At 38.5% G+C, this 27,318-nt stretch overlaps 1 protein-coding gene across 1 annotated transcript; it reads left to right on the top strand.

Annotated features, from left to right (window-relative positions):
• The first annotated feature begins 1,135 nt into the window (after positions 1-1,135).
• Positions 1,136-24,507, top strand: LOC122998853 (ovarian cancer G-protein coupled receptor 1). Its single transcript, XM_044375892.1, has 7 exons — positions 1,136-1,230; positions 18,524-18,813; positions 19,554-19,703; positions 20,061-20,194; positions 20,660-20,882; positions 21,198-21,378; positions 21,466-24,507. Exons 2-7 carry the CDS (start codon positions 18,718-18,720, stop codon positions 21,936-21,938), a joined length of 1,257 nt encoding a protein of 418 aa, XP_044231827.1. The 5' UTR covers positions 1,136-1,230; positions 18,524-18,717; the 3' UTR covers positions 21,939-24,507.
• Positions 24,508-27,318: the final 2,811 nt, after the last annotated feature.

Here is a 27,318-nt window from a genome sequence, read left to right as displayed (position 1 = left end):
TATATTTATTCTAAATCTACTCGTGAGATATAATGTCCATCTATTGAGGTCTCCTCTTTAGGAACTCAGTCAGAGCCAGGGCTGTTTGCTTTTTCCTTATAATAGTATTTGCTCTGTCTGTCCTAATACTATGTGTCTTGATAACAATGTATTCTAGACTTTTAGCTGTTTTTTTTATATTTGTATGGAGATGTTTTTTGATACACTGTATAACCTAAGATAAAATCAAACGTATCATGCTTCTCTAATGTGATTTTTATATGGCTTATGAATCAGGTACTTTGCTCCGCTGACATTATGTAAATGTGATAGAGCACACCTGTGTCCTGTCTCCTATATAATGTCTGTTGAGCTGTTAGTCCCTCAATACCCTGAAGGAGACTGTCATGTCGAAACGTTGGTAAATTGTTCAAATATTTTTTGCATCATGGCTAGGAGTGTATGTCTACCTTACTTCACACCTGGTCAGCATCTCTCCAACACTGGGTGTCGTTCCTCCTTTCTCTCATCCTGGATGTGTAACTAGGCAACTATTTGTTAACACATCCACCTTAACAAGTATTTAAAAAGTGATGTTTACAGCTTTATGTGCTGCCCATCAAGTGGCCATAAACAACAATAAAAAAAAACTGTGAATGCAGCTTTAAGTAGATGTAGAAAAAATATACACAGTACCAGTCAGAAGTTTGGACACATTTTCTCATTGAAGTGAATGGGAAGGTGTGTCCAAACTTTTGACTGGTACTTTATACAGGCCTATATAGACATTTAACAGTAAATATTCCAAATAATTGAAACAAAAAAGATATTTTTGGTGTCTAGTCAAAAAATGTTTTGTTATTTGCTCCAGGGAACTCAGAGTTTCCACGAAGCTGAAGGTGAGGTGAGGTTGTTGTCTTGGGTGATATTAGATATTATCATTTCCATATTGGAACACGTTCAGATGTGCTGTTAGTCATTATAGACCCATGTAAGATTTCAATATACCACAGAACTTAAACGCCATATATATATATATGTATATGTGTGTGTGTGTGTGTGTGTGTGTGTGTGTGTGTGTATGTGTGTGTGTGTATTAACACGATCATTTTCACACACTTGCGACACATTCGCATTTGCATGTGTGTGTGGGAGTGTGTGTGTGTATTTGTGTGTACGTCAGGAAGAGAGACAGATCGCGCGGAGAGAGCTCGCGGCCAGTTTGATGCAGACCTTCAGACCGGAGAGTCGGTAAGCAGTCATCTTCATTAAATTTGTAAAGAGGTGTTGTTTGAACTTGAGATTATCACAGCAGACAGTCTCGTTGTGTTTCTGCCTCCACAGATCAATTAAACAGAGTTTTGTTAGTTTGTTAGTTTATCAAAGATTGTTACTGATTTTACCCAGCCACAGTTGAAGTGATTCCTGTTTAATGTAGATTATCATGGATGAAACGTTAAAGCGATGAAACATTAAAACGCACATTTTTAAGTATTATATTGTAAAGTGAGACGTGGTGAGAGATTAGGACATGTTTAATGCCTGTATAGGCTCTTTAGTGCAGAGGTATGAATAATTTATCGGAACTATTAAGTCTTGTCAGTTAGCGCGCTGCCGTTGGGGAGAGTCTGTAACACTGTCCATCACTGACTGGACTTCATCAATGATATGGCTTGAGAAGCGGAGGGAGAAAAAGCTGAAAAAGCTGCAGCAGCGGCAGATTCAGTGCATTTATATGGTAGTTCTTGTTTTCGCTTGTTGATAGACTGGAGAGCTTCATGTAATATTCATAGAGGGTTACCAGTGACTGATGAAGTAGAGCGGGAGTGGTCCTTAATGTTAGGAATCTCATTTTCACCTGTTGTGGTGTGTTTATTTCCCTCAAGTTAATCCACATCAAACTGGAAGTAGCTATACGATACTAACATACTAAAAAAAATCTGGCAATTTTAGTTCTCTATAAACTTCTATTGAGCACAGGCTGCTATCGTGATATTATAGGAATATTATGGTATTGCCATAAGACATAAGAATACAAAAACTTTAAAATGTATCCTCACAGATACTCTGTGTTGATTTGTATTTAGTATTAGTAATTTTTATTTGCACGAAGGTTACAATAAAAATATTTCACAGTAAAAATTATATTAAATTGTGCAGGAGAGGAAGGAAGCCAAGAGGGCTTATACAAAGTCCTCCCCTTCATTTCAACAAGTCATAAAAACATACAGTCATAAAACCTGTATAGCAAAAAACAAGAGAAAAAGAAAGAAAAGAAAAAATAAGTAAAACAGAAATTTGAACACTTTAAATGTGCAAGAGGTGTAATATATACCCAGTCACACAACTGGGACACAACAGTCACATTTGGAGAGTATTCAGTGCGCCGCTGTGATAATGAAGAAGAGTGATCTTCAGAGACATGTCGATGATTGCTGGTTAACCTCTGCCTGCTTCACTCACTCACTCACTCACTCACTCACTCACTCACTCACTCACAGGATGACTGACTCGACTGATCTGAGGCTAAACACAAATATGCTTTTTAGTCACTGTTTGATGGATTCTCAGAAGACAGGACCATTGAGTTAGTGACTGATTAAACAAATAAATGACTGGACCATCTTAAAGGGTCACTTCATTTCAAGTACAAAACAAGCATATATTTACACATGGTGCCCAGCCATGCAGTGAGTGTTATTGGCTATGATTTTGGGATCTCCACTGCAGAGATTTTTGCTATAATTCTAATACAATGGACATGAATGGGATTTAGCTTGCAGTGCTCAAAGTATTAATTAATTTGGTTATATAGACCTGAGTTCTGATCTAAAGATCTGATCTGTTGAAATATTGAATCTCAACCCTTTGAAACACAGACTTCCCTTTTTTTGCTCTAAAAGCCTCAACTTTAAAGCTGCATTAATTGATATTTGGCAGGTATAATGTTAGCACTACATGTTATGACTAACATAATAGCAAACAGTTGCATATTCACACACTCAGCAGACACAGAGCAACATAAGTATTTGTTCAGAGTTGTGTTTCTGTCCACCTGATGAATATAAATCTCATGGTCACTCTCCTTTACGCTTTGTTTTGGTTTCCATAAACTCCTAAAGGAAGTATCTGGCTGTTTTCCTGCTAAATGCTCCACTTAGCCCATTAGCTAATTTTGTCTGTCTGCTCTTTGGTGTTTGGCAGATAGTGTTCAGACCATTTTCATTAAAAACAGCTGCCTGATGGTGCTGCTGGAGACAAATTGAATGAGAGGGGTAAGAGAACCTCATCAGTAAAGGTCCAGACTGTAAAGCAATGAGCTGAAAGACACTAAAATGCTCTGCAGAGCTGAGGGGTATTGTAGAGTTGGGTGATAATTCTCTGTGAGTTCATCACTATGAGAGACACCTTTCACATTATGCAGTCATTTGATCAATTGTTAATTTAAAAATATTGATTAGTGCAACTTTAAGGTTGTATCAGCTTGTTACTTCAGTGAAGCTATATGATTGAGCATGAATGTTGTTTCTTGACCTTAAAAACTCTAGTTTAAATAAATAACTTAACTGAAGGTCACTTACTATATTTTGTGGGGCTTTCAATCACATGAAATAGAGTAGTAGTCATGTGCACATCAATAAAACCTCAAGTGGGACAGGTGCTGGATACAAAAAACAATTAAACTAGATACAAGGAGAACCTGCAGACTGAATTAGAGTTCCCTTTACTTTATTTGCAACTTTTTGACCAACTACAGGCTGAAAGCTTCAGAAACAGCTAGTAAGTGGACCTTGAGTGAAGCTCAAATCCAAGACTCCATGTTTTTATGGCTGCATCATCATATCAAATGAAATATTCCAAATGTCTTCGGCATTATTTTCAACATTTCCCCCCATTTGGTATCTTTGGAAACTTTTGGAGCTCCACTAGAATTTAAAATAAAGTTCTGTGGGTTTGACCAAAACGGCTGCACAATATGAATTTGTAATGACTGACCAACTGGTGGGTCACTGCATTTTAACATTGCTTTCAGTCTTCCCAGGAAACTGTTTACTTACTTTTGTTCAGTCTACTTTACGTTACAAGAACTCAAGAAGGTTAGAACAATGTCAAATTGGCCTATTGTCAATAGGATCTTTCTACTTCCTGTATGAAAGACTTGACAACATAATGAGAAAGCAAACGATAGCTAGATTATAGAAAACAGCATCAACCAGATCAGAACTCAGACTGCAGCAGCTCACCTCCAACCATACAAATAACTGTTGATCACAGTGTAATTACTTTTGATTTGTGCTCTTCCTGGATAACTCAGGCACCCTTTTTGAATCTCCTTACAGCCTGCCCTTGGGTCCAGGCCCAGACACCGGGCACCAGTTGGACAGAGTGCAGTGGTCCTTTGTGTGCACTAACCTCATTCATCCATGAAAAGGCCATCTCAGTGCCCTGCAGACATTAGCAGAAAGGCAAAAAAACCCGTTTGTTATGTCAGTGGCTTTACATACAGAATCCAGCTGAGGCAGTAGTGCTAAAAATAGAGACCAAGGACTGCCAGGGGCCCTCAGGAGGGTCCTAGGGGCCTAAAAGAGGGTTAAATGTCCCTGGTGGAGGTGCCCGGTTTTTAGAGTCTCTAGAAGGACCCTTAATGATGGAATTGGGTCTTCAAGGGTCCTTCTAGGGACTTGGAACTCTTTGATGACCCCTGACCACACAGCCACATTGGGGTTCAGTGGTCCTGGTGAAGGTCTTAGGGTTTGTTTAGAGGGTTACTGAGTCCCTAGATGGTTCCCAAAAGACCCAGTCCCATCATCAAAGGGGTCCCAGAGTCCCGGGACAGAACAGTGAAACCCAGTTCTAACATCAAGGGTCATTTTATAGATCTCCTCTAGGCCCCTTGGAGCTCCTTAGAGGGACAATGAAACCCCCTTGAGGGCCCCTTGGATCTCCATCAGGATTTTAAGGTTTCAGTGGTCCTGGCACAGTGGTACTCAGGGGAGTTTCAGTCAAGGGTCCCCTGAGGACTTCATCAGGACACTAAGGAAGCCCTGAGTCACGGTAAAGGCCTCCTGGGATTCCCTAGAAAGACCTGAGAGGATCTTGAACCATTTAGGTTTAGAAGGACCTTCAAAGACAGAGTTCCATCATCAAGGGCTCCCTATAAGAGCTGTACAGAACCCCCTTGAGGACCCCTGGGACCTGGGACCAAAGGCACAAGGTGGTCCTAATGCCCTGGTGCTAGTCCCAAGTGTCCTCAAGGGGTTCTAGGGTCCCTAGAAGAACCTTTATGGGTCTTCAGAGATGAGTAGTTCTCCATTAGGGCCACAAGAGGGTCCAGTGGTCGGTGGAGAGGTCCTCAAGGAGGTTCCAGGGTCCTTTTAGAGTCCCAGAGGGCTTTGAGAGTATCCTAGGAGACCTTGAGTAGGTCTCTGGGCTTTTAGTGGGACTTCACTTAACACCTTCATATAATAATTAATTATATACAGTAAAGATTTAATTAAGATGAAGTGTCAAACGCTGTACATGTCAGCTATCCTAATCACATTTGCCACATCCTCCCAGTGCTAACAGTTAATGGTCCATTTCAATACTAATTCAATAGCAACACAACTCCCATATGGTGCATTAGACGAAAACATTTGGGAAATCTTGCTAAGGACCTGGACTAAGTGCTTCTTTTGCTTGTTCATCACTCAGGATACTAAAATATTATGATCCAAATCTGGCTTATGTAAAGCTCATATCTTTTTTAGAATAACCTGGATAGACTTTCATCCTCATTAGGAGAACACTACAGATAAGATTGTCAGGGATCTGATGTGTGGTAGGAGCAAAGATACTGAGGCATGTGTGTACACCCTATCACATTTACGGCTGCTTTTGACATGATTGATTTACAAAGTATTATATTTATTGTCATATATGGGGATATTTAGAAGCAGATGATGCATATAAATAATGTATTCACTTTTCTCCTTTCTATGGATGATACATATTAAAGCAATACTTATATATTGTAATGCCTTATTGCTGTGATATGGCTGTAGGTCATCACTTTGAGAAAAGCTGGATTGCCAACTGGGCTAAGAGAGCATGGTTTGTGGTAATTTGATTAGTTGTGCATTTGTTAGTGACTTTGCACCATCAAAGTACAATATCACCTGAAACTGAAATGACAGGACCTTTTAAACAAGTCCTGCTTCATTACTCAATCTTGCGGCCCTGCATTGTAAAAGGTCCCTGTGTTAACTAGTTTCAATACTTTTATAATGTAAGTTTATATTGTGTTCACATGGTAAATATTCCCCTATAAATCTGTTTAAAGGGGCACTCCACAGATTTTACACTTTGAGTTCAGTTTACTCACCATGGTGAATACTACTCAGCCTGTGAAAACAGGTATATAGGAGTATAATGTCTTCTGTGGCTGTGGTATGGAAATGGAGTTTGAAAGATGTGTTTCATGGTAGTGTCAGTGTCATCCACACATGTCACTATTTTTGTGGCCATTTTTTGTTGCTATTTTTTAGCTATGTAGCTAGCCTGCTGGCTGGACATATGATGTCATCATTCTTAATCCTGCCCGCAGAGCTCTGATTGGTTGATTGTTTATCCAACTGGCAGAAATAGTGAACACATGGTGGTGATTCAGAAGTCTGAAACCAGGCTAGGTGGCAAGGTCAATAGGGGCTCGACAGCATATGTTTGCCCCAAGGTATGACATTGCTTTCATACATCATATAATACAATTTATATGAAGCAAGACAAGAAAGGAATCTTTGATATCTGTATATTGTTTCCCAATTGCCTGATACTAGTAACTCTAATATTGGGCAATTATCTTGTCATTGTCAAGTCATTTTAAAAGGTTCATATTCTCCCTTTGCTTTTGCCTCATTATTTTGCTTTAAATGTGCACATTCTTTGTCAGATCCACACCAAATAAATCCAGAGTCGCATACATGTTTTTCCCATTTAGTAGCATTTAATAAGCTCCCCTAGTTGAAAGCAGAGTGATTTCACTCATGTAGATTGGTACTTATGATTTTAAACACAGATGAGATCTTTCTCATCCAATCACAACACAAGCTTTGAATTAAACTTACAGTAAAAACATAATCTTAAAAAAAGAAGCAGTATGTTTTATATTTTAGTTTTTTTTCCAAAATAAATAGAATGATAGAAAAGGAAAGAATGCCATGTATAGAAACTCAAAACCCAAAGAAAATATATCACAGTGCTGTTTTGTGGGCAGGTGATCTCTGGGAAATGCAGTGCAAAAACACCATAGCAATTAGCACTCAGCAGTAAAAGAGGAGAAGAAAAACCATAGAAGCTTTTACCGACCACCACCTACTGATTACTGGCAGGGACAAACCATATCACAGCTGCCTGCACCAGTAGGCTGTTGTGATGTTTGTTATCCAGTTTTAGCTCCACAATTATGTGCACTGTCAGTTTTGAATTGTTTTTGGTCCAAAGCAGGGTTTTAGTAGTGTCTGAAAGCTGATAACAAAACGTATACTTCAGGATGAAATCTATCTGTAGCTGTTGTTTTCAGCACATTTTTAACCAAATTAGGGTCCAGTGGTAGGTGGAGAGGTCCTCAAGGAGGTTCCAGGGTCCTTTTAGAGTCCCAGAGGGCTTTGAGAGTATCCTAGGAGACCTTGAGTAGGTCTCTGGGCTTTTAGTGGGACTTCACTTAACACCTTCATATAATAATTAATTATATACAGTAAAGATTTAATTAAGATGAAGTGTCAAACGCTGTACATGTCAGCTATCCTAATCACATTTGCCACATCCTCCCAGTGCTAACAATTAATGGTTCATTTCAATACTAATTCAATAGCAACACAACTCCCATATGGTGCATTAGACGAAAACATTTGGGAAATCCTGCTAAGGACCTGGACTAAGTGCTTCTTTTGCTTGTTCATCACTCAGGATACTAAAATATTGTGATGTTTGTTATCCAGTTTTAGCTCCACAATTATGTGCACTGTCAGTTTTGAATTGTTTTTGGTCCAAAACAGGGTTTTAGTAGTGTCTGAAAGCTGATAACAAAACGTATACTTCAGGATGAAATCTATCTGTAGCTGTTGTTTTCGGCACATTTCAGCCATTGGTTTTGGCCTTGATGCCCTACATTTTGGCTGCGATGCCCCAACGAATTTGTATTTATCGAAGGCCAAAATGGTCTTGCCCTAAAAATGACTTAATTCCAGGCCTGAAAGAGACAGATATTTTTCTCAGGACTTGCGTTCATCAGGTGGACAGAAACACAACTCCAAACGAATGATAATGTTGCTCCATAACTGCTGGATGTGTAAATGAGCAACTGTTTGCTAAGTTAGCTTTAAAAACTTAAAGTGTTATTATATGTCACTGTTGTCACTTGTTTCCGCTGCCCCCAAGTGGCCAAAAAATCTGTTAATGCAGGTTTAAGCTACATTATCGCTAACCAGTCATTTTCTTGTTAACTTTTCGATTTGTCTCTTGTTTTGGAAGCAAAACTTTTCTGGAGTGTTTGACAGAAGCCAGTGGGCTCTGCAACTCATCTGCAACTTCTGTTGTCAGCATTAACAGACTGTGTGGGGTTTTTAGCCAACGGATAATGTACTGTAGTTAGTTACAGTAGCATTAAGAAAAATGATGTCATCTTGACTTGGATTCAACAGAAGACATTGGTTCAGCTTTAGCAGTAAAAATTGCCTGAGCAGCTGTTATATCAGTTACATTTATGTCCATGTCCCATTAGCTTAAGTTAGCTAAATTTTTCTAGACACTGAAGTTTTCACTTTTAAGGACACTGATAGATAACTTTGCCTTTTTTTCTTTTTTTTGTGCAGTGATCAGTTATGCCTTGGTTTTTGTCTGTCCTCCCTGAGTGTGTCATAAATCAAACATGGCCACCAGGTGAATAAATCAAATACAGCCTAACCCTAACCCTTTGTAGACAGACTGGGAGACAGCAGAGAGACAGTCCCAGGCCCCAGCAGCAGGAAAGGAGGAACATCTTCTCACTAAGTTTGCTTGAAAGAGGTTTTTTTTTTATGGATCCAAGAAATCTTGTTGACTCGGGTGCTGTCCACAAAAAGGACTGTGGTGTCTGACTGTGGTGTGTGCTTTGTGGGGACTGCAGTGAAGTCCACAGCAATGTAAAAGCAACCCTCTCCACAAGCAGGAAATTAAATGTTTTAGCACCATATGTAATAAGAAAGTGTGGACAGGTCAGGCTGAGGCTAGTTTCTTTCTTCTATATAATCACACATTATGACAGTGTGGTACCGTGGGGTAATGTTACCACTGTGGGCTTGCTACTCATGATGGGGTGTGAGAGCACACTTGTCACTATGCACTACAGTGGTTTGATATGAATCATATAACAGAAGCAGGACAAGGTCCATGTGACAAAATTGAGGTCATTATGATGAGCTCACCACGGTGCCTGAGACCAAAGACTAATGACATTTCGCATCTGCTTGTGTTTTTACTTAACTTCCAATTCCAGGAATTTAGGCATAATTGATACTGTGAAGAGATCTGGCAAACTAAAACAAACACCAAGCATTTGGTTTGCTTCCATGTTTACAAGTGCAAGTAACAAAAAGTGATGCTCTGATGTAGAGTGTTCTACTAACATCATGTTATTTCATTGCTTTAACATTTGTCTGTCACTATGAGATCAGAGTGTGAGTTATAAATTCACTTCACTATATTCTAAAAGACATAATTAAAATTATGTAATTACAAAGGCTGCATGTTTTATAGACTTAAAAAGTGTTTCAGCCAATCAAAACCAGTAGTATCAGTTCTGTGAAAGAAGACTGATTATACAATTATAATCAAATACAGTTATATAATGGGAACAAGGATAATGATGCTGATGATGTTACTGATGAAGGTAAAGGTGAGAGCAGCGGGACACAGTTACATGGACGGCTGTGGTATTAGTATGTTACCTGTAGCGGTGGCAGGACCCTTATGGGTGCCTGATTTACAACTTACTGCTGTTGCCATGGTTACTGCTGTCAGGGTCACTGATGACAGAGCAGCAATGGTGTTCCAGCAGCCTTAGGGAAATAAGTTAAGGTACTGATCACAGGGTAATTTGTTAACTTATTGATCCTAGTGTTGAGAGCATTAATTAAGATGAGAGTTATACTCAGAGACCCTGTTTGTTTACTAGAAGAACTGGACCCTCGTACAGAGACTGGGTATATCACACTGCGGTCATCATGCTTAGGTACTAGATGTCATATTTTACCTACCTCTGTATCTACCAGTCATCTCTGGTTATAAAATGTGTAAATAATATTCACAATGTAATGTGTGTGGACAGGAATAGGGCTGCTTATGTGAGGCTCATGACGGTTATGAGACAGGAAGTCAAACCAGACAGACAAATCTTACTGAAGATGACAGTCACCAACAGTTGTAGGTATAGATGAGAGGTGAATAACTCTTGCTAGAACACTTAAGTAGCATATGATACAAACCTATCGCTAGGCAAGACGTAGAGGACAATTCTGCAAAACCCTGGATCATGCTGACTGCCAATTTAAAAAAAAAAAATTCCAATGGCAACAATTTCAAAATTCTCTCTTTATACAATACATGCACAACTGTGGTTAAGGTTAGGGAAAGGTCATGGGTATGGTTAATAAAAAAGTGAATGTTCATTTCAGGTCTGTGACAAAATGCAAAAGTCTGATGCCTATGCACCACCCCGACCTCCACACCTTTACTTTCCACCTCACCACATAGGACAGACTACTTACTGCATTGGCACTGAACACTGGCATTGATCTTAGATGTAATTCCTAGGGATACTGGGCTGTATGATCTGACAAAAGCTAAGAGAAAAGATTGGGACTGTCTCATCCAGTGCTTGGGAGACAGTCCTGGATATATCCATTTGAAACCATTGGACACAATGAGGAGTCCATGCTTGTCTGTACATGGCAAATGAGTAAATAAAGTGCAACTTTGCAGGCAGTTGACTACATACACACAAGAGTAGAGACCATCTAAGGACGCCTATTCTCAACTGAAAGAAAAAGTTGGGAATATTCCCCAGTAGCCAGGCAAGTGTGCTTATGTATATTTGCTCTGGATCATATATCGCTGCCAGATTAGACGAGGGATTTGTGGGTGCAGAATAAGCTTTAGCTAGCAATTTACTCGGGCTAACTGTGGCTAACACCAACAACTGACCCAATTCTGGCATCTTTTATCATGAGTCTGGCAACCATGCATGCCGGGTTTAGGCCACTGTAAGTGGGTGATAACTAGATCTGGAAAGGGTCATATTCTTTCTGCAGTTCGCATAATTTGTAATGAGAGGACAAAACTGTGGAAATTTAAAACTTAGTGCTGAACTTAGTGCTGAGCTACATGTGGACTCTAGAAGCATGTAAATACTGGAGTAACCAGCCTGACACACTCACCAATACTCTGTTATCAATGGATCAATGATCAGCAAGTGCTCTGGGCTGTCTCCAACACATCTCCCCACATATGTGCTTTCTCTTATACTTTAGTCTTTGTAGGAACAACATGACTAAAGTCAGGAGGAAACTCTATGGTCAGGACATGTTTGTTCAAGTTAATTCTTGGTTATTTCTGGGTGAGGAGTGAGGTTTGGAGCTGAGGTTACGAGTGGGGTTACAGTGTCAGTATTAAGATAGACTCAAGGTTTGGGTTTAAAGTTAGGCTGAAATTTGGGTTAGATCTGAGGAATGTTTGTGCAGCTTAGGGTTAGGTCTGCTGTGAGACAGAATGTTCTCTGAATTAAAGATAGAAAGAAAAACATGAGTACAGGGACCGTTTTCTGTTCTGGCAACTGAAATGCCAATCCTTTTAACTTTAAAGCTGCTATAATCAATATTTTTATATTAACAATAGATCAAATGACTATGTATAATTTGAAAGGGATCGCTCATAGTGATGAGCCCACAGAGAAATATCACAGTTCCTGGAATATCTTTCAGGTCATTGTTTCAGTTTTACAGACCATAACTCTCATCAGTGTCATCAGTGAAAAACAAAGAAAGTTAGCAACTAGCTGGTGAACATAGTGGAGCATTTAGCAGCTAAAGAGCCAAATATTTTTCACATAAGTTGGGGTAGACCAAAACAGAGCAAAAAGCAGAGTGAATATTGGACTTAAATTCACTCCAAATTAATGCTAATGTTACTCCATGTCTGCTGGATGTGTAAAAAGGCAACTGTTTTACTGGTATGTGAGTTTCCTGAAGTATACACCTCTTCACCAGCAGTAAGCAAACACATAAATTTATAAATAAATTTACATAAAACTGTTTAGGCCAATAAACAACATTTCAGGCAGAGCATTGAATTTGTGCTTGTATCAGTTGAATAGCATCAGCCATTTCATTTATGCTTCACAATGAGTGGCTCATCCACAGCTGTTTATATTCATGAAGGTGTACAGCACAGCCATTACAAGCTGACACTTCTCCCTCTGCTGATACCTTCATGTTCAGCACTGTTTGCTGACGGAGCTCCGTCCACCACCCCAACCTCCTCCTTTTGTAATAAACATTTTGTATTGTTGACTTTACTGAGGTTAAATGTTCGCGTGCGTAAAACATAGGGTCAGTCATTGTTTTCCTTTTCCTCTAGATGCCTCAGGACACACATTTTGAGAAACAGAAAAAAGGTACAGGGATTTCCAGGGCCCATTAAAGCCATGACGTAATGGCATATTGATGTGATAAGACAATATGGTTGTTTTTCATTTTACTTTTGTAAACTGTTTGTACAAGAATCATCTGCCCTGCACTGTATACATAACACACTCATACACACATACACACTACACACACACACACACACACACACACACACACACACACATTAACCTGCATCCAGGCCAAAATAAACTCATGTGATTGAATTACTTTAGTACATCCACATCTTACAGCTGCACAGTGAGCAGCGTCTGTTACAGTCTGGTAGTTTGTTGCTGGGGGTCAAAACAAAAGGTCAGTAACTATCCTGGCCACTTGAAAAATTAGTTCCCTGAGAACAGCATGAACAGTACAGTACTTAAGATATTAAGGAGCACCCCTAAAGTTATTATTATGAATGACATCTATACCTTTATATTGATACAGGGTTCCTCCAAAGAGTACACAATATTACTCTGTGTTACGTAAGGTAGAAATCCAGATTGCTGCTGATTAATTAATTAAGCTTGTTTTGTTTGGTCTGTTTGCACGATCTATGTCTTGGTCAACTATTAACAAAACTTAAAAGTTAATATCACTTATATTCTGCAGACGAGTTATTATCTTGTGCATGTAAACATCTACTGTAGGTTTTGTTGGTTTTGACCTAAAAAAAATGTTGATGCCTTAAGCTGTGTGCATGCATCACACCAGTGCCAAAGTCACACTATGTCATGTGTTATCAGTTTCCTTCCTGTGTGTTGTGGCTGATGGGTGTACTGCTCACGATTACTGTGTGTCTTGAGAGGCAACTCAAAGACAGCCCCCCCACCCCTTCTTAAATGGCCAGGTGTACAATGGGAGCTGTAAGAGGGGTCAAAGGGGTTTAATGGGATTTAAATATCCAGATCCAATGGGATTTAAATAAATTCAGCAAATCCATTAAATGAAGTCTAGTGGGTCTGATCAAAAGGTTCAGTGGAATTGGTCCATTCCTAACCTGTAATATCAAGCAATAGCATTTGCTGAAAGGTCAAATCATTGTCAGTCATTTACACTAAAAGAGAAAAATACAATATTTTATTTTGTTATCAAAGCAAATCATCCTGCTGACCTTCTGTCAGTCTAGCCGGCCCCAAACATTAGGTACAACTTGGTTATAATCAATATTTGCCCGTTTGTCTTATTGTAATTTGACATAAATGTCATTGAGGAACTCTGAGAGTGAAATAATTTCCTTGTGCAGTGTTTGCTAATATAACTCACTAGGATAATAAGGATAAATTGAGATAGCACACGTATAGTAAACTTGGTCCTTAGCTGGTTCCTGGAAACACAGTTGCCATGAGAGAGTTAATTATTAATTAAGCCTGGCTGCTCACTGATGATGAGTGATTTAGATGAAGAGTGAGAAAAGAAAGTGATGTCCTGTTTGGGGAGAACATTCAACTTCAAATGGAATTGCATGCAGGACTGTTGGTTGTGTTACCTTCGTGTTGCCTTGCTTATCAGTCAAGTGCTTGAAGTGGGGTTTTTTTCAATGACAGAGAAAGAGATGTAATTTGAATAATTTTGACCAGGTAATTTCTTGTGTAAAAGCTTCATCAGACTTAAATTATTATTCCAATACTCAATTATTTTTATATGTCTTAGAACATGTCTGGAGAGGATTTTAATTGAATTTTGTGAAAAGAGCACACTGGTATTGGATTGGTACTCTTTATTGGGAGAGAAAAAGTTGTATCATTGCATTCCTATTTTTAGACATTGCTCAAAACCTCCCAGTATGCCTTTCTCCAGACTGAGGGCAGAACCTTAGACCGCTGCACCTACTGTGTGTAGCTCCACTGTAAACTCATTATCATTTGACACTGTGACATCAATCTGCAGAACAGAATCCACAGTGTATACAGACACATCGGTGTTTATGGTTTGGTCAATGACCCTGCTGATGTACATCTCCACCATCACATGGATCTGTTAATCAAACTGATTGTACAAATCAAACATTTCAGTCTGGGTGTGAAATGCTTGTTTTTGCTGTTTTAAGGACGTTAGTGTGTCAACCAGATGACTGATGTTATGTTATGTTGGCCGTGGTTAGACATTTTTTAAAATCCGATTGGATGCACAATCACACATGATCAACAGGTAAAGGTGCAGGTGTGAAGACCAGATATCCTTTTCAAAAGAGGAAATATCACAATTCCTACTTTCAAATGTATTCAAGTCACAATAACATGGGTTAGCTTGACTCTTAAGGAATGCACAGTACAGTACAGTTCAGTTCTTCAATCTGACTGCGGTTTATTGAGGAAGACGAGAGAGACAGAAAGTCTTACAGAAGGAAAGACGGAGAGAGAGAGAGAGAGAGAGAGAGAGAGAGAGAGAGAAAGATAGATGATGCTTGTGGTTTATGTGTGTTGTGTTAAAGTGGCTCTAAAATGTTTTATAGTATGTTATTATGGAGCCATTCTGAAGATGTTGGGATGCCAAAGCAAAGAAATATAGTGTAGGTTATACTCAGAGGCTTCACTGTCCATTGACTCTGAGTTACATTTGAGCTGGAACTCACAGGAAGGAAGCAAGCCTGCATTTAGATGCTATTCATAAATCTAGCTCTTTTTCATTGACTGCTTTATTCTAACAGCATCACTCAAAACAAATACTTAGACATTTTGTGTACATTTATACAATGTCACTGACTACTATCCCTGTACCTGAAACATACAGCACAGTAAGAGGAAGAAAAAGCCAGAATCACAAGCTTACAGCCATGACTGTTTCATATTTAAATGTCAAAGAAATATAAAACAAGATAACAAAATTCAAAAGATGCCACAGTGACTTTCTGCTGGATTACTCAAATGTTAGTTTTCTGTTGCTGGTATAAGAGAAGCAGAGCAAACAGAGGGTTGGATGACCAGATGCACATGCAAAACTCTAAACTATATTTCAACTAAATTATATGTAAGGAATGCACAGTGTATAGCCTGAGGTTGTTGATATTCAAAATGACTGTGAATGACCTAAAATAAACTATGTGCACTATGTGGTTTATGCTTGTAGACATGTGTGCCAAAGTTTATTGTGATTTTGTTCTATGCAAAATTAAGGGCAGCCAAAGCAGCAAAGTTGAGTTGCTTGTTTTGTCCCACTGTATCTATATTTAAGTATCAGTAGGAATAATAAAGTATTATGTATTAAATAAAGTGATGTAACTATGATATGTGCAATATTAATAATATCCTATATACAAAATGTGCAGTATGAGTGAGTACAGCTTTGTAAGTAATATAAATATAATATGTACAGTATGGACAGAACCAATCAATAGTATAATATACAGTAGAATGACTGTTATGTACAAAGTGCAAACAATAGCAAGTATTTAATATAAACTGTGTAAAAAGAAGCCACTATGAGCGAGTCAATGTGGTCAGAGATGTTAAATACGCCTTCTGGGTGCAGTGTTAGTGTAGTACAGTTTGGCAGACTATTCAGAGTGGCTGAAGAAGAAAACATTAAGCCGTTTTTGTAAGCTTACAGAGATAGGATGGAACTTTGTCCAGAATTGTAACAATATCCATAAAGTCTGTAGACATCTTCCTATGGTAGCATTAACTTAGTTTAGTCAGCAGAAGACTGGAAATTATGAAGTGAGTGAGAAGATCCCTATCTATTAATAATAAAACCACATCATCTGCATAACAGTGAGAATTCCAGCCCAAACAACACCTAAACTATTTATATAAAAAGAAAATGAAAGTGGGCCTAGCACAGAACCTTGGGGCACTCCATAAAGTACAGCCAGTTTGATCTGAGCCTTTTAACTTTCACACACACTTTTGTTCCTACCTGAGAGATACTTAGTATCCATGTTGACTAACAGATTAATAAATAAAGCTGCACAGCTGTGCTTCTTCTCTGAGTCTACAATAATATAATTTTAAATATTCACTGGAACAGTAGAGTGATATTATGCTTTCTAAATACAAGCTGATACTCTGACAAAGTTGCATTATTAGATAAAAATATCTTTAAAAGGGAAAAGGTACATTCAATAGCAGATCGTTCACATTATATAAATATATGCAAGTTCTCACCATTATAACAGCATGTCAAACACCTGATTAAATCAGTATGTGAGCTTCCTCTTGTTATCTTGTGATCATGCTGCATGAGTAGCTGCTATTACAGTCACTACTACTAACGTAATGATACAGTATAGATGCAGGATGGAGGAGTTGTTATTGGCCAACACTGCTGGCTCTGTTGTAATGATGCAGGCTAGATGAAGGGTGCTGCAGCTCTCTGTAGCACCAATGCAGATTTTAGCCAGAAGGCAACCATCAGGTCTGGATGTCTGGAGATTAAACATCAGTATTCTACTACTATAATCTAACCACTGTATATGGATCATATATGATAGAGGTGAGTCTGGTCTCTGTGCTCTGTTCATATGGCATTAAGTCAGCATTCATTCCTAACTTTATTTCCCTTGTTGAATTTCGCTGAGCATGTACATGGAGAGTATATTATATTTCAACATATGCTGTGCTCCACATTCAAAAAGTTACACTCATACTCTCACTCACACTTCATCAGTGTGACTGTTCTTGTAATGTGGGCTGGCAGCCTGTGAGAGTAATTCTGAGTCATAATATAAGGCTTTTTCTTTGTTCTTAATAAGAGTCCAAGGTTGGATGGTGCAAATTTTTTAATTTATTGTTTTATAGTGAGAGCTTGCAAAAGCTGTTTCACAATCTATGCATCTCTAATTTAAAAAAAAAACTAATTATATAAAAGATTTTCTAGACTTTAACACTGTATCATAACATGTTGAGAAAGGTTGCGTCATCTGTGTGTACAGCCTGGCCTGTACGTCACTGCTCGTGAACATGCTAATAACAGCAAATAAATAACTGACTCAACTAGTTCTCTAATGACAGGCACTGACACAATCACCAGTAGTTCAATGGAAATCATGGGAACAGGATGCAGTTGTCGTTTCAACAGGAAGTCAGTGTGTTACTGCACTTAAGATCCCACAGTCTCACAGAGAAAAGTTTAAATTAAGCTGAACTGAGTGAATATTGTCACGTGATTTTAAAATAATTCAGGCAATTCAGTTTTTTTGCCATGCTAGTAGCATGACTCTATGAATGGCAATGTCGAGCTGTCAGTTCACTCGTTCCAGACTGAAACATTTCAACAACTACCAGATAGATTGCCATGAAATTTGCTTCAGCCATTCATGGTGATCACAGGATGAATCCTACTGACTTTGTTAATCCCTTGACTTTTCCTCTAGTGCCACTATCACATTGACAGGCATGTTTTTTAGTGAATTATCTAAATAACTATTCCTTTAGTGCCACCATTAGGTCAAAATTTACAATACTTATACAATACTAATACAATACTTTGGATTATGACCAGTGCACATGTTAGTATGCTAACACACTAAACTAAGATGGTGAACAAGGTTAACATTATACCTGTTAGCATGTGGACCTTGTTATTGTGAGCATGTTAACATGTTGATATTAGCATTTAGCTCAAAGCACTGCTGTGCTTTGAGGAGCCAGTATACTCCATCAGAACTGTTTGTCGGATGGTAGAATAGCTTCAGAAACCCCCTCCACCGCACCTTTGAGGGGGACTGGGGCTGACCATTTTTGTAACTTTCTGAAACCAACTGTGCAGCCCTGGTACCCCCCCCCCCCCCCCACCCCCCAAGACAGCTGACATTTCACTTTGCTTTTGAGTGTAGCCGTTCTGAACAACTATGAACACTTTCGATTTCCAAAAAAAGTTTTAATACTCTTAATTCTTCTGTGTTCCAGAGTGGCTGAATGAAAGTGGACTGCCTAATCAGAGAAGACAAGTCTCAACCAGATGAGACAAGTTTAAACCACTACTGAGTGCTCCAGCCAACATGAAGATTTATTTGTGGTTGGGTGCTGTTATGCCATGTATGCACATAAGAACATTAATGTGTGCATTTTTAAGGTGAAGTAGTGTGTGAGAGTGGGGTGCAATGATTTTCATCATGTCTGAAGAGGGCATTAACTGCACCATCGGCCATGAAATCCACCAGTACCTCTTCTCCTGTGTGTATATCCTCGTACTGTTGGTAAGTGTGTGTTTATTGAATGCCTGATAAAACTGTTGAGGTGTTTGAATACTTTATGAAAGTGCATGGCTAACAGGAAAAAGTATGTTTCCAATTTGAGGTTGGCATGGCACAGAAAACTGTCATGTCTTGAATTAGAAATGTCTCTGTGGTAAGCAGTGTTACCTCACAGAAAGGAGGTCATAAAGTCAACCTTATGAGGCCTTTCTGTGGGAGGTTCTTACTGTGTGTGTTTGAGTTTCCTCTTGCAGCCCCGTTTCCGCCAACAGTACAAAGGTGAACAGGAGATTCTAAATTACCCCTAGCCATGAATCTAAGTTTTAATGTGTCTGTTTATGTCTCACAATTTACATCTAATGCTGGTGTTCAGTTTAAGTGAAGGAAGTGTGTGTCCTTTATTTAGCAAGATGGAAAGTAAGGGTATGAAGTCAGGATGGTGGATAGTTTGTGTAGTATGTTCTTGTAGTACCAGAGTTCACCATACATCAAAGACCTGCAATTAACATTGGATTTTGCATTTACCATAACCACAATCTTTCCCCAAACTTTGCCTAACTATACCTTAACCATACTTTATTTACCATAAACTTGATATTTCCACAACCCTAACCATGCCATAGTCACCATGTGCAGAATATGTGCTTTGGTAATCAAGTCATTAAAAGGAGGCAAGTGTTGAAGAAAATTTCCTGGAGTCAGAGAATCGAAATAATCACAATTAATGATCTTCTTGATTCTAGATTGGTGTTCCCTCCAACCTGTACTCTCTGTACCACGCTGCACTGCAGCTGAAGCAAAAGAATGAGCTGGGAGTATACTTAATGAACCTCACTGTGTCTGATCTGTTATACCTGGCATCATTACCGCTGTGGCTCCAGTACATCTTTCAGGTAAACTAAAACCACCCCTTCATTGTGTCATACACATATTCCACACATTGTGTCATACACATCTGTGTATTTCAGCTAAGACGCAGCACTTTCATGCAGCTCACTGAGCCATAAACCATAATATATATGTGAATAAAAAAGTGTTTTTTGGTGATCTAAACCGGTCCAACACTGTAGGCTCATTTGCTAACTTTTGGAAATGTTCTATCATCGCGTGTTGTCGTTCCAGCTGTATAGTTAGTTTTCTTCAATTCAGTCTTGTTTCATCTTCTTTTATCCATGTTTTTACCAACATATTGTCTTGTTTCATTTACCTATAGTGCAGTTTCATGTACAGTATGTGTGTTGTTGTTTCAGGATGATAATTGGAGTCATAGGGAATGGTTGTGTCAGCTGTGTGGCTTCCTTCTCTATGAGAACATCTACATCAGCATTGGCTTCCTGTGCTGTATCAGTCTGGATCGCTACCTGGCTGTAGTCCATCCTTTAAGGTAATTCTGATACATTATTATGAGAATGCACACACATGGCAAACTCCCTAAACTTATCACCACTGTTCCTCCAAGTGAATGCAGATTGTCTTGTCTATATTCTCACTTGGGTTGAAAATCACTACTACACTAATGTTGTTTTATAATAGTATCACCAATATAACATCAATCAATATAACACCACCAAAATATGCAAATATTTCCTTTTAATACCCATTTTCAGTGTCATTTTAGACTGATTTATACTGACGGCCATGCAAAGTGATCAGTGTTCTTAAAGACACTTAGATTATAAAACAACGGGACTTGAGACATTCCTTTGTGAAGACAATGCCTTAATACAAAGACAGAGTACATTTTTTAGCGTTAGAAATATGGTAGCCAGGTGCACAGGTAAATACGTTGGCGGTTTCCGGTATACTGTTGGTTCTAGTGTTAACTTTCTTTTTTCATCCCTGTCTGCAGGTTCACCTCTCTGCGCTCTATGAATGCAGCGTGGCTCGTAAGTGGCATCATCTGGCTAAAGGAGATAGCTGTCGGTGTGGTTTTCTTCCGCCATAAAGTACTGAGCAAAGATGGCAAGAACCAATCAGTGTGCTTTGAGCACTACCCCATGCAGGAGTGGGAGTATCCAATCAACATCTACCGCTTCACTATTGGCTTCATGTTCCCACTGGCCATTCTATCGGTAGGAAAACTGCTTTTGAAATATATTTTTTCAAAGTTGATCAAAAAACTATTCATGCAATGACATTTTACTGCATTTTAATTGCATTTAAAATTGACCAGTCATTACTATTCTGAACACATTTTTCATTCAGAACAAATGTTAGATCTGGAGTTACTAGAGGAGATATGAGGGTTGTTTAAGAGGGGAAGGAGATGGGGGGAGATTACTCAATGGAAACAGAGTTACATGAGGTTGAGTTTTATTTAAATAAATAATGTCATCAAGACAACATCAAGAGGAACAGAGGTTTCCAATTGTCTTTTTTCTATGCAGATCAGCTACCTGTGCGTCCTTCGTGCTGTGGGTCGGAGTGCAGGGACCCAGCCGGATCAGAAGATGAGGATCAGGCAGTTAGTCAGCAGTACCATCCTCATCTTCCTCGTCTGCTTCTCCCCATACCACATCTTCCTGTTGGTTCGCACCATCATGGAGCGAAACTGCGACTTTATCGCAGGTGCAGTTTCTTGTCTACAAAGTAATCCTGGCAATAATAATGAAAACTGCTTTGTTATACCACATGTCCTGTATTCTTATTTCCCAGGAATATTTAACTACTACCACCTGTCGTTGTTGCTGACCACTCTGAACTGCGTGGCCGACCCTGCTCTCTACTGCTTCGTCAGCGAAAGCGCTCGCCGTGGCCTGCACAGGGCCATAATCCGACCCGTTGTCAGGATACTTTGTTGTTGCTGTCGCCGTGGCAATGTGAGACCCGCCATCCCCGCTACGGATTCCCATGAAGTCGCCACTGACGAGAACAACGGCCAACCGACGGTGACACTGCTCACACACACCAGCACACTCAACACTCTAAAAACAGATGCCACCAGCAAAAATAGTATTTTAACCACACAGACTGATGAAAAAGCCATCATATCTTTAACTGTGCAAAATAACAGACACTCCGATAAATGTGCAGACAGTGATGGAAAGCCCAGCTTTGTGATTGGAATGGAAAAGATGAGCCTAAAGACAGAGACGATTGAAGAGACTGAGGAGCACCAGTTAAAATGATTTAAGGATCAATCAGGACCTGTGCTAGCAGAGGCCTCAGGGCAGCAGGATTAAGACAGAGGACAAGCCTGACTCCCAGACTAAGCTAAAGCATCCTGAGCATGACTGGAGACTGAACGCACAAGAGACCAATCACAACTAGCCTGCCTTCAAGGCTCAATCTGGCAGCGACCACGATGAGAGCCTGCTGCCCACCCAGCTGTGTTTACATTGTATTTCATTGGCATTTGAGCAAAAGCATTTTCTTTACTCTCCCACGTCATTTCACTGAGCTCTGGATACAACTCAGTGTTAGAGCTTAACATGAATCTGACATTCACTTTGTCGCTGTAAATGCCCTGTTTACATTTCAACGGTCTGCAGACATGGGCACAAATTGGAGATTTGAGATTGAGAAAAGGGCATTGTCCATCGGGGGGTTATTATTGACCAAGTATTAATATTGCAGGAAATATCCACCTTGGGAACCCGAACCTTTGTAGGAGGAAAACTTGCCAGTATTCCTTTAATTAATAATTTAATGTAATAGTAGACTGTAAAGCAGAGTTTGCAGCAGCATTGCATCTGTATCTGTGTCTGTATACTGCTTCTCTTCTAATAAGCAGAAATTTCGCACTCATTCATCCTAAAATTGTTTTATTAGAAGCTGAAACTTACTATATTATTTATAATGATCAGGCAGCAGACTGGGACACTTTAATATTCATTATGAATCCGTTTATCTTCTGAACTAATCCATCCACAGTTTTTTTTTCACAAACAACCCAAAAATACTGCAATTACAACACTTTGTAGGGCAGTACAGGGCATTCAGTATGAGAACAGATTCAGGTAACACTTTACTTGAAATCGTGTGTATGTGTTACAGCTTACCACATCCTGAGTGCATGATAGCTCTTTTTTTTTTCTTTTCAGTGCATGAACACGACATGCTAAATTAGATGGTTGAACAGTTATGGCACAGCTGTAAAATTACTGTCTTTATACATTTTATGCATTTGCTGATGTTTGATGACTTGTCTGATGATAAAATGTTTCTTTGTCCTCAACTGGCTTACAATGTGTTTATCATATGTCATAATGCACCTGTACAAGCACCAGTGTTATACAAACCTACTCTAGTATTTACTTCAGTGTTATTAACCCATTATCTAAATTAGGGGGTTATCCATGCTATGAAAATTCAGATTAGAGCTGCAATGATTAGTATGTCAATCAGTTGCCAACTATTGAATTAATCTGCAACTATTTTGGTTAATCATTCGCAGTCATTTTTATTAAAAAAATGTCCAAATTCTCTGTTCCAGCTTCTCAAATGTGAATATCTTCTGGTTTATTTTAGTCTTAAACCATTAAACTGTTGGTTGGGACAAAAGAAGACATTTAAGACATTTTAAGGACCAAACAACTAATCGATTACTCAAGAAAATAATCGACTCATTAATCGATAATGAAAACGATTGTTAGTTGCAGCCATAATTCAGATTAAGACACAAATCTACTCCCAACCTTCCACAGTGTTTTGTTCAGCATTATGTTAATTCCAGGGACTTGAGACTTAACATACTGTAGGATTTTTAGCTTTAACTTTAAAGTGAGACTAAGTAACTTTTTCTGAATCCAAGTGACAGATAAGGGACAATGGTGATTGCCAAAATGTAATGTAACAGTGGCACAAGTAGAAACGAGCCATAAAGTTGATAAACTGTCAGTCACACAGTGATATCCAAGCTATCTCAAGTTTGCTAACATTAGCTAATATTAGCCAAGCTACTAGTCATTCCAGACCAGTGTACTGAATGGAACAAGGGTGTCTTTTATTACTTATCAACAAAACGTTTCATTTGTTAGAGGAAGATTGTTAGTTCTTCTTTCTATACTTACATAGTCTTGCTTTAAACAGTAATTTCTTAATCATTGGACTAGACTAGACTAGAAATGGGGTTTAAAACCTTATAATTGTTTTAAAAAGGTGTTACTATTTATTGTCCAATATATTTTTTTAAATCTACATACTACTATTTTGTACGCAAGTAAATGTCTCGGGGTGACTTTAAATGACCATGTTAGTGTCAGGCGTTGATCAGTTAATATGGATGTAAGTGACAGGCTTTAAAAAGGGAGTCTGTGGTCTTTAACATTGGCATGCATAGGCTCTGCCTGCTCTGTACTATAAGAAGTTAAATATCAAGGGAAATTATCTCCAATGTTTACATGTTGCGATTTGCATGCATGGGAATGGCACTATATTGTTATGGTATTGATTTTCTATTGTAAAGAATCTGTAACTCCATTTATCATTGAACAATAATATTATGTTCACAACTTGTGTTCTCATAAATCCTCAAAATTATTGTCAAAACTTTGTTATGAAGGTGTATCAAAGTTAGAACTTCCTTTTTTTTTTTTTTTAACAAACATATGACCATAACGTTATGGTCAAAATTTAGTTCCATAATCATAACATGGTCAAAACCTTATTTATGCAAATGTTATGGAAGTATGAAATTGTGATCAAAATTTTAAATATTGTGTTAATATAACAATATAGTCAAAACTTTGTTATTATGGTCAAATTTCAAAAATATGAATGAATTATAAATTAATGGTGGAAAATGCAAGTGTTACAGAAATATAATATAATGTCAAACTTCAGTTGTTATGGAAATATGACATCATGGTCAAAGTATCTTGTTAAAATAAAAAATGTTCATGATATATCTTGACAGTGACAAATGTGATAAAGAATATTTTTTGTAAAGGACAACTTCTCTTATGTTTTTGTAATGGTGTGTGTGGTGGCTGTGCAGAGCCATGCAGTAGCAGTGCAGGGTGTGTTATTGTGGTTGTGTGTGTGGTTTCAGTCTGATGTCAGCCTTCCCTCTCTGATGGTGGCAACGTCAACAGCAGGAACTCTTTCTTTAACTTCTAACGAGTGTGTGATGCAGTCGATAACTGGAAACAGTATACATATTTCCTGGAAAATAGACTAGAGTGGACAGAGAATGAAAATGACTGCCCTTTATTTACTATTTTGAGTGACTGAACTCTGAGTGTGAAATGTATGCTCTATATATTGCCCCAAAAGACAATGAATAAAATGACACAATAAAGTGAAATAGGAAGGATCCATGGCATGCACACTACTTTCACCCCACAATGCGATGTGGCACATTCAATAGACTTTAAAAATCACAGTCATGTGACATGATGAAACAAAATAATGATGATCCATAAGTGTCCTAAATCTTAATTTACTGCTCAGTATACAGTAAACTATTGAGTGTTATATAGGGAGTGAGGGAGTGATATCTGACACAGCTGTTATAACTGTACTGGTATTATGTAAATAACTGGACTAAGCAAATCAAACCAACCTCACTGAAAGAAACACTTAACTATAGGTCAGCAGTTGCAGTTCAGTAGAATAGTACTTTTTCTGTAACTACTACTGCCTGAATACAGTTAAGTTTTGCAGTACTGTCCTTTAAAAGGATTATTTAATAGCTACCCTGTTTTTGCACTTGAGTACTTGGTGAAGTGATGTGATGTTACGGTTGGCTGGATATGAGTTATTAGTGTTTGTTGGTTTTAGGAGATTAATAAGTTGGTTGTCAGGTGAATCAGGAACTGAGAATCAATATGACTGTGTGAAAACAAAAGTGTCCTTTGTGTGTCATTGTATTTGTTTTTCTAACAGAATCCTTCCTCTGGAGGCACTTATGATGTTGTGTGTGAGTGTGTGTGTGTGTGTGTGTGTGTGTGTGTGTGTGTGTGTGTGTGTGTGTGTGTGTGTGTGTGTGAACAGAAGCTCTGGAGTAAAGCAGAATGTTTGTGTGTGAAGATGTTTGTGTATTATGAGGGAGGCAGAATATGCGTATGTGTGTGAGAGTGTGTGTATTAATCTTGGCAGTGTCGGCTGTTGCTGTCATCCAGCAGGAAGTCACATTAAACTTGGGTCATGGTAGGGTCAAAGGTCACAGTTGAAAAGGAAATGAGAAGAACAGCAAGACACAACAGAAGCAGAGAGGAGAAGTGTCTTGAAACAGGCATCTTTTGGCTTTACATCATAAAATATTTACTAGATTTACTTCTTTTCCTAAGAAAGCTGCTTCCAGTCTGTTTGGAACAAATAGAGGCATCGAGGACTAGCCATACTGTAACAGCAGTAGCCGGCAGTGAAACATTTAACAGGATATGAGGAGGAAAAAAGCGAGTTTTGATGTCTAATTTGTTTGGGATCTTAAAATGACAGATTACTTATTGACATAGTCAATTAGAAAATGACATCACAGGGGGAACTGGAATCACTCATTAAAAGGCATTCATTATTTGTGCTTTGTTTTCTTCAACCCTCTAATGACACATTAATAACCAAATAAAGGCATACAGTATGACACATTCATGGTCTAATCAACTGCAGACTGTAAAGTACACACCAGCAGCAGATTTAAATGAACATGAACAAGTAAGCTGAAGTTAGGTCCATACTGAACTTGTAGGTTCATTCTTGACCTTGGAAATAGTAGTTTGACAAAAAAACTAACTTGAAGGTCCACTTACTAGATTTCAGCCACATATTTTGGCCTAAAAATAAAAATCTGACTGAAAGCTCCAGAAGAAACCTAGTGAGTGGACCTTGGATTTACAATTTTTTATCAAAGTGCACTTATAGATTTTTTCTGATGCACTAAAGGCATGCAACTTAAGTGGATTAAAGCTTAAAGACAAATATCCCTTTTCATAGAATAGCTTCAGGAACTTGTCCTAGAAATATAAGTCCAGAAATGAAAAGGTTCTAATTAGTCCATTGATGTCAAAAAGTGATTTTTACTTGTGACACTCCAGTGTCAGTCAGAGATTGACAGCTAGGTTTAAATAGTTGTACTGTTCTTTGTATTCACTGCTTGTGACTCTGACAATTGAGTCAATGTTGCAAAAGTAGTTGCAGCAGAAAGGGAGACTGAAAACACCAGACGCAAAGTATGGAAATGTATGTATAAATGAATATATGTACAGTACCAGTCAAAAGTTTGGACACACTTTCCCATTCCCATGAATGAGAAAAAGTGTCCGAACATTTGACGGGTATGTTCTATGTTTAAGTCGGCTAACTGGGATGAAATCTTTCACTACACATCACTGTCAAGAATTCCTGCTGGATGTCCTCCTCAACAAGAATGCTTAACAAAGCCTGAACTTAAATCGCCTCTGTGGCTCCTTTATGATTAATCTTTTTTTTAAAAAAATAATCTTCACTTACTCAAGCAATCTCATTGAGATTAAGATCTCTTTTCCAAGAGAGACCTGAGAACAAGAAACATCCATAAAACAAGAACACAATCAGCAGACAGAAACAACATAACGACGCAATAAATTA

The sequence above is a fragment of the Thunnus albacares genome, chromosome 15, assembly GCF_914725855.1.
Source record: "Thunnus albacares chromosome 15, fThuAlb1.1, whole genome shotgun sequence".
NCBI lineage: Eukaryota > Metazoa > Chordata > Actinopteri > Scombriformes > Scombridae > Thunnus > Thunnus albacares.
Note: the sequence above shows the minus strand (reverse complement) of the source record. Positions and strands in the feature narration are given on the sequence as shown.